This window comes from Perissodus microlepis, chromosome 8, assembly GCF_051167445.1.
Source record: "Perissodus microlepis isolate ML-2025 ecotype Zambia chromosome 8, ASM5116744v1, whole genome shotgun sequence".
Classification (NCBI taxonomy): Eukaryota; Metazoa; Chordata; class Actinopteri; order Cichliformes; family Cichlidae; genus Perissodus; species Perissodus microlepis.
The window spans coordinates 15,793,871-15,802,701 of NC_140468.1; the positions used below are offsets into that span (position 1 = coordinate 15,793,871).

General features: G+C 41.5%; 1 protein-coding gene across 1 annotated transcript; it reads right to left on the bottom strand.

Annotated features, from left to right (window-relative positions):
- Positions 1-2,689: 2,689 nt before the first annotated feature.
- Positions 2,690-8,831, bottom strand: cenpt (centromere protein T). The gene is made up of 13 exons (XM_084937737.1): positions 8,478-8,831; positions 8,194-8,314; positions 7,975-8,119; positions 7,804-7,897; positions 7,576-7,712; positions 7,399-7,456; positions 7,121-7,257; positions 5,021-6,094; positions 4,611-4,934; positions 4,426-4,531; positions 4,000-4,173; positions 3,790-3,894; positions 2,690-3,084 (listed from the first exon to the last, which is right to left on the bottom strand). Exons 1-13 carry the CDS (start codon positions 8,561-8,563, stop codon positions 2,955-2,957), a joined length of 2,691 nt encoding a protein of 896 aa, XP_084793863.1. The 5' UTR covers positions 8,564-8,831; the 3' UTR covers positions 2,690-2,954.

Sequence of the window (8,831 nt, forward strand, 5' to 3'; positions counted from 1 at the left end):
CACCCTGCTGTCTGGGAGTAATTTCACAAACCACTGCTATATATCCATCTATAAATGTGGTCTGAAGTCACGGTGATTTTCAGCTTTTAATTATTTGTTTGAACTATTCTTTTCCAGGGTGTAATGACTGTACAACAACAAAAGTATTCTGGGTGCACAAGTTTAATTCCATTTTCAAATTCAAATTCACATTTTATCTGAATTAACACACACAACCATACACAGTACAACATGTGGTGAAATGCTTATTGCTGTGCAATACCCGACCATTAAATGACAGTAAGATTTACAGATTACTACAAAATTTACAGGTTTTAACTTAGAAATTTACAGTAAAAATGTGCAAATAACAGTTTATGAAATAAATTATGAATAAAAAGAAAGAAGAAAGAAAGAAGAACTTATTAATTATAAGAAGTGTGCAAAAAACCAGAGTGCGCGTGGTGATGTGATGCGTGTGGCAGAGTCCAGTCCTACACCTGGTTCAGGGTCCGAATAGCCTGGGGGAAGAAGCTCCTCCTCATTCTTTCTGTTTTGGCCTTAAGGGAGCAGAAGCGCTTCCCAGGCCTCAACAGTGAGAAGAGTGCATTGTTGGAATGGTAGAGGTCCATCATAATCTTCCTGGCTTTAGTCTTTCACCGCTTGGTGTAAATGGACAGCAGGTCAGGAAGTTCTGATCGAATGATGCGTTCAGCCGAGTGCACCACTCTTTGCAGATCTTGTCTGTCCTGCTTGGTGCTGTTCCCAAACCAGGTGCAGATGTTTCCCATCAGGAAGCTCTCAATGGTGCAGGAGTAGAAGTTCTTAAGCACCCTCAGTGGCAGATGGAAGTCTCTAAGTCTTTTGAGTTTTCTCTAATCGACACAGGGTCAACATTGTACATACAGGCTCAAATATAAACATACACTCACTTAAATCTTTTATGTGTTGCTTAAGGTTTTACAGTGTCCAACACTCAGAGCAATAGGAAAGTCCATTTAGCTCACTGAAGATTTAATATGAACTGTAGATTTACACAAGCTAGCAAGGTATTTTGGAGCCATTTCTAAACAACAGCACTATCCAAGATAATCAGTTCAAACTCTATTTAAGTACAACTTATTTTGATGTGTCATTTTGCCAAGGTCTGGAAGAAGACCCTCGGATAAGAGAGAAAACTGGTTAGGATGTTCAAGAACAACAGCTCTGGCCAAGAATGCACATCTATTCCAAATCTGACACCTTCAAGCTCAATTTAGAATTAGATTTGCTATATGGACAAGCCAAATCCATTCTAGGGAAGAGTATTATGGTCAAATGAGAAAAAGATGAGCTATTTGGCCACAACAACAGAGGGATGTTTCAAGAAGTAAAGGTTGGGCTTTCAAACCTATGAACACTGTACCAGCTGTCAAGCGTGCTGGTGGTAGCATCATGCTCTGGGACTGCTCCCAGTGGTGCTGGTACATTGCACACCTTAAATCAACAGTTAGATGTTTGAAACATAGACACAACTGAGTGTTTCAATAGGGAAATGATCCCAAACACATGTTACGTTGATTTTGGAATCGATAAAGCAGGCTAACACTAAGCTTCTAGAATGGCTGTCTCAAAACTCCAATGTCAACCCTATTGAGAATTCTATCAATTCCTCCAAAAAGAGTGATTAAATATCCAGCTAGAATTGTGACACAGGCATCTGTGACACAAGCAAGTTGTGTCTCAACCATAACCCTTTGGTTATGGTTGAGACACAACTTGCTAAGGGGCATTTAACCAAATATTAGTGGGAGAGTATGTATATTTCCAATGGTCACCAATGTGTTGCAAGAAAGACCAATAACCATGGGAAATTTTCAATCACCAGTTAAAATAACTCCACTAACTGCATGTCTTTGGACTGTGTGAGCAAGCGAGAACATGCAGACTCCACACAGAAAAACCCCCGACCAGATGATGGATTCAAACCCAGGACCTTCTTGCTGTGAAGCAACAGTGCTAAACCCCATACGACCATGCTGCCCATTTGTATCCACTTAAAGTCTTTAAACATGTATGCTGTACAATCATTCCACCCTGGAAAAACAAGTTTAAAAAACCCATTAAAAGCCCCAAATCACCATGACATTCACATGTACATAATGTATGTATCCAAACAAAACTAATTGAGCCCATTTTAAAGAGAATAGTAAATAGCCCTGTAATCTCAAGCAGAGATAAATAGACATCAGCTGTTCAATGTAAAAATGAATTAAGAAGCATCACATGTTATTAGCGCCTGTTTGAGTGTGTATATAACAAAAGCTTAAGCTTTTATGGAAAACATTATTAGCAGCAGAGGAAGTCTACCACTACAGCATGTTTCTTGCTTATTATGTCCTCCTTTTTAACCAGTCATTTGTGATGAAATATATCGATTGCTGAATCACTCTGGACCAGGCGGTGCTGTCCTCACATTCTCTCCATTTTTCAAGTACTCTCATAAAAAACACAATTTTTAGGCAATCTAGTCTTTCTGAGCCTTATAAAAGCAGTGTATATCTGCATAACTTTCTTACTAAGCAGCACAAAGCACAGCATGATGGGCTGAAATCCTAATTTATCAAGGAAAAACAAATAATTCAAATGCCCCTCACGATCCACAAACATAAGATATTTCTGTCTGAGTATTTCCTTAATAATACATGTGTGAAGCACAGATATGTGAAACTTTATTTCAGCTTTCTTTATTATTATTATTATAAGTTTAGACACTGCTTTGTTTCATATTGTAGAGAATACAGTTGGCACGCATATTTGCACCCATGAAAACATACCTAACAGCAACAAAGTACAGTTGTCCAGAGACTCGCAGTAAAATAAAGATACATGTATATAATTTACACATTTACAGAAGCTTTTATGCTCCAATCAATAAAGGCATTGTTCGAACGCAGTGTACAGAAAAACAAGTAGCAGTCCAGGAGATGAAAGATTCACCTCCGCTTTGCAGGGATAACAACATTTCCACTGGTTGCGATGGGGATTAGAAGCCTTCGCTGGTCCATGCGAAGATATTTTTCAATAAGCACTTCCACTGGCACCTTGTCATTCACATAACCCTGCCTGCAAGTTACAAACACATACTGGTTAAGTTCCATGTTAGAAAATGAATGTGAAATGTTAGAAAAATAGATCATGAATGAGGTGTGCTACCTATAGGCAGCATTTAAGATATTCTACAGGCTTATGCTCTTATTACAGTCAGATATAGCCTTCAAACTACAAAGAGCTTAACATTGCCATCTAGAGGTCAGAATAATCCAAGCGTTGCAGAGTGGGTTTTTTCCTCCCCCTCTTAATACTGTAGTGTCAGTGCCTTACCTGTACAGGCGGGCACTTCTGGCTTAAAATACATATTATTTTGGGGCCTTTTGCCTTTATTAGATAGTGGAGAGTGGACAGGAAAGACAGGCCTACACTCAGTATAGGTTTCTTGATTTGCTTTGTTTTTTGGTTCATTTTATTCATTTATTGATAACACACAGCAGACAAACTAAACAGCTAGCTAGTTGACATGTACACTGAGCTGTGCAGAACAAGGTATTTAAATAAATCTGTACATGTTTGCTCCATAAAGTTATATAGCAGTGTTGTACTGAGCCTCCTCAAACCCTCCTAAGAATACATAATGCAGTTTTGTGTATAATGTAGTTCACTACATTTTTAAGTGGTATTTAAGTTTTTGCTTTTTCCTCCTTAATTAAACAAAGGGGCTTTATGACATTAAAAACATCTGATTGCAAAAAGTCTTGAATTCTGCCCTCATACCTTTTCAGCAGAAGTTCAACGTCCTCGACCTCTATGGTTTTTCTCTTTGCATGGGCAGCATACGTCTCCAGGTCCTCAGCTAGCCGGTCAAAGAATTTATCCATTCTGTTAAAATTACAACAAATCTGTTATATTAAAGCGACACACAGTTCTAACAAAGACAAAGAGACACTGCATGTGATTAATGGCGAAACACAGTGTGTTACTTACATTTCATTTAGGACAGGGTGGACGTCTGCAGAGACTTTTGTTTTGGCAAATTGCTTAAAGACGCCCATAAGGTAGCTCTTAGGAAGGACCGTTTCCTTTTTAGAGATCCTCGTCTTCCTCACTCTCCTCTGCTTAGGTTTAGCTGCAGGTAAAGGTTCTCTTGTACCGCTGGTACTGGTAGAGATCAGAAGAGAGTGTCAGTGATAGGCATTGCCGAATAAAAACTTGATTCTGTACCTGTGCTACAATAGCAGTTTTTCTATTTAAAGTAGAGAGGCTTTTAGGGAGTTAAAAGAGCACTGTGTCAGCTGAAAGGTACATATCCCCAGCTGAGTAGGTACTTCTTTCTCCCTAAAAACAGTCCTGACTGAAACCCACAGGACACACAAACACACACACTTAAGTGTAATAGGACATGCAGCTTACCTGGCCTGATTGTTCTTTAGAACAGAAGGTGATGCTAAAGGATCAGGACGATTAAAATTAATTTTCTGTCTGACAAACGCTGGAGTCTTGCAGGGGAAGTCTGAAGCTATCAGAAAACAGATTTCTTAGTCATTCTGAATGCTTAAATAGATATTTTACCAGTGCATGTTAAAAGAGAAACTAACCTTCATCCTCTTCATCATCATCATCATCTTCTTCTTCTTCCATTTCGTCTTCTGGTTCAGCAGCATCCTCAGCTGGAGCTTCATCAGGCACAGTTTCACTCCTACCATCTTCAATGTCATATGTTCCCTCTGACAGAGGAAATGAGTTCTCTTTGTCAGCCTCAGGCTCATTCGTTGTCCCAGTGGCCTCTGCCTGTCCTTGGGTTGAGGATTCGGCCACATCAGGGTCTCCGGTGTGAGTCTGACCACTCTCATGGCTTCCCATTTCAAAGCTGGTGGGCAAATCCAGAGTGCCATGTCCTTTGAATTTGGCATCAGGCCATCCTACAAACAAAACCACAAACAATATTTAATCTCAACCATACAGATTTTTAAATGCTAAATGATTGATTAATTGATTTTTTTTTTACCTGCAAACGTAGCATTAGGGAAATCCTCTGCTGCCTCTGTAACCGGCACAATGAGACCGCCCTCAGAGCGATAAGCCCTCCGGCTGATGTGTTCTGAGTCATGTTTCAGCTGAGCTGATGCCTCCTCTTCATTTTCACCGCTGAAGATCTCAAAGTCATTTTCGTTCTCAGACTTGGTCACGTGCTCATTTCTCTCAGATTGACCACTAACATCCTCTTCAGGCAGGGCTGCTACAACTTCATCAGTGTGATATTCAGTGCCACCGTCCTCTTCATCCTTTTCGGTTTGAGAGTCTGGTACAACGTCCTCTTCCTCAGACTGAGCAGATGCTTCAGCTCCCTCTTCGGACTGGGAACCAGTTTGAGATTCTTCTACGCCTCTCTTGTCTTCTTCCTCTTCTTCGGTCTGATCCTCAGCCACATTCTCGTCTTCGGACTGAGAACCTGCGTCATCACCCTTTTCAATCTGCAAGTCGGCTGTACCTCCATCAGTGTTAGAGTCAACTACATCTTCCTCATCTTCCTCCTCTTCAGTTTTAGAATCTGCTTCAGCTTCCTCTTCAGCCTGTGACCCTGCTTCAACACCCTGTTCAAGCTCGGAATTGAGAGCAACTTCTGCTCTGTCCTCAACTTCTTCAAACTGAGCTGCATCATCGCTTACACCGGTCCGAGATTTAACTACATCTTCATCTCCGTCAGATTTTGCCAAGACATCTTCAGGTTTACTGTAAACTGTTCTCCTTGCTTCCTTCTTTTCAGATTCATCTTCAGTTGGAAACACATACACAAGTTGGTCAGTTTCCAGCTTGCTCTGCTCCACTTCCATTTGCTCCTCTGGCTCCATCTCCCTCATGTCCTTCTGCAGCTGAGACGCCATGACTGTAGGTTTGTCCTGAGTAGCAATGATAGAAAAGTTGGAGGTCATGGCATCAGCCTGGGCGTAGAGAGCCGTGTTACAGTTCACGATATCGGCTGTGATATCTGGTTCGCTGAGTTTGCTTAGACCTAAGGTGAAGCCCTCAGAGTGAGTAGATTCACCAAGCCCCTGCTCCACAGGTCCAAAGCTGCTCATACCTGGATGACAGGAAGGAGGAAAATGTAAGGTGGAGGTAAAGAGCAGGTGCAAATAACCTACAATTCTTTTCATGCTGTACTTCTGTTCTCACGTCACTGGGCTGAAGTGTTAAATTTATACTCAGTCGTAGGTTTGCACTGAACCTCTGCAGAATTTAACTAAAACTTTCACCAGCAGGGGGCAGCACCTTACTTGTAGGTAGGTTGAATAGTTGTTGGATGTGTGCCAGCAACTTAACCAAAGGTTACATGGCCTTGTTACACAATCTTGTGATAAAAACTGGCATTAAACAAAATTACAATCCAATCTAGTTCCACTTTTTTTTTTTTTTTTTTTTTTAAACCTCCCTTCAGCACGATTCTTTTTGAGACATGGTCACAGCAGCTGTTTCTTTGCAGTCTGGTAACAGCTTTACTTACTGAAACATTTTCACATGCACTCATCTACAAAATGTATGAGAGGTGAAGAAGACGGTGGAGATACGCGTCAGGGGTGGTTTGTGGCAGAAGACCAAAATGTCTGAATAAAGGACCAGAGGCCAAGCTGGGGCCGAAGATGTTAAGAAGTCTGAAGGACAGGATTAGAAATGAGTATAACTCAGGTTTAGTCAAAGTCTGGACTCAAAGTTAGAGAGGCAAAGCTGAGAGGGTTTGGACATGTGCAGAGGAGGGATAAAGGGATTGAGGATAAAGATGGATGCAAATCACTGACAAATTCACTGTGGTGACCCCTAAAGTGAGCAACCGAAAGAAGGTGATATTTAAAGTGACTCAATAGCAGGTCAAAATACAGTGACAGTTCTCAAGGTGAAAAATCCTGATAGTGAGATTATTTAGCAATGAATGAATCAATTATCAAATTAACCAGTTGGTAACAACAGTGTGTGAGATTATATTACATTTCTGGTTAAGTTTCTGTGTTTTACACCATATGGTTGTATGGCTGCTGTGCCTCAGAAAGAAATCTTTGAAAAAACTATGTCCCATTAGAAGAATGTAATAAAGTATTTTGATCGCAGTGTTCACCTCCCATCCGTCGTTTATCTACAGCAGCACCAAATTCTTCCTCTGAGATTTTCCGACGATTTGAAACTCTTCTCTGCAGACCTCTTTTCTCAGTCTTAGCGTCAACAAACGGAGTTTTTAAATTCAAGGAAGCAGAGCTGAAAAACAGATTGGACATAAACTAAAAAACATAAAAAACAAACATGGTGTGCATTCACACGCTGATCATTAATTCTAAATCTAGTCATGGGTTCGATCCCTGATTAGAATTAATATTTTGCATTCTTTGTACACTTTACCTCAACACAGACAGTGATGAATTGTCATCTATTGATAGTTCAGTTTCCTCTTCAGCTTCTGGAAGCACAAACATCCAGCATACACGGTAAGTGTTCACATTGCTGCAGAAGCACAAAAAAAAACCCACAACCTCATTTTTGATCGGTGTACCTCCTCAATACTCGTTTCAATCTTACCATCTCCATCTTTAAGTCGTTTTTCAAAAGCCGTTGTGTTAAAACTCCTGCGCGGTCTCTTTCGGCTCAGTCCCTTTGCAGTGCTGGCTGCTGGGCCAATCGTTACATCAGGCAGGTCCAGCCCTGACAGCTCCATACTGAAAGTCAATTCAACTCAAAAGTTTATTTTCCATCACAATCAGGACTAATTCAGTAATGCCATGAATCACCCTGTAACGCACAGCTCACCTGGGATGCGTTTTGGAGATGGTCGAATTGGCTGAAGGTGGCTCCGGCTCTTCAGATGTTTCTGTCTCATGAACCACGGGGGATTTCACCGGCTCTGAAAACCAAAACATATAAGCAAAAGCAAAACCAACCGAAACCAACCAGGAACTAAAAGAAGGCTAGTTCACGCACCTGTCCGCAGGATGTTCATGAGTATGTGTCTGGGAGTGTCTCCGTCATTAATCAGTACTGAAGATGTGGCAGGCATGTTTGCCTTTTTTAACACAACTGAGGCAGTCCTCCTTTTAGTGGCGGGGAGGGATTTTCTGGTTATGCTCTAGAAAAAAGGGACAAAGTTAATAAGTTTAACATGCCCACGAATAACAACTACCCTGCTCACCTCTATCTTACCTCATGGAGCTTATGTCTCATGCTGCGCCTAAGGATCTCCTGCGGGGTTTGGGGACCAGCATCTTTCTTGCTGAACCTGCTACTCCGCCGGGTCCCGCTGCTACTCGGCTCCTGTGAATTACTGGAGACAAGTCATCTTACGATTAATAATACTGAATACAAAGCCGCTGAGACTAACGTGCGACAACCACAAGTTTGTCGTTAGCAATAGCTTAGCTAGCATTAATGCTGAAAACGCCAGTGAATATGACTTTCGTGGTTCTCTCCCAGAAAATGAACCGTACCTGCGTGTGACAGGGGTCCTGGGTGGCTCGGTGGTGAGAATATGTTTCAGCAGGACCCGAGCGGACAAATCCTCCGTGGGATCCATTTAGCCACCGAGGAGCAAAGTCAGCTGGTTAGCTGAACTCAGCTAGCAGACAATTGCGGGCAGTTAAACGTCAAAAATGTCAAACAAATGACTTTTTCCACAACGACGCTGTCCAAACAAGCGGTGCTGAGCTGAAGTTAGTGTCGTTTATCCCAGCTTTCACCCGAACGTCATTTATGCTCTGATCCTTGCCTTGTGTTTTCTGTTTCAACGGACTCAATTCTCATACGGTCCCGCGTTATTTTTAAGTGAAATCTCGCGAGAAGAG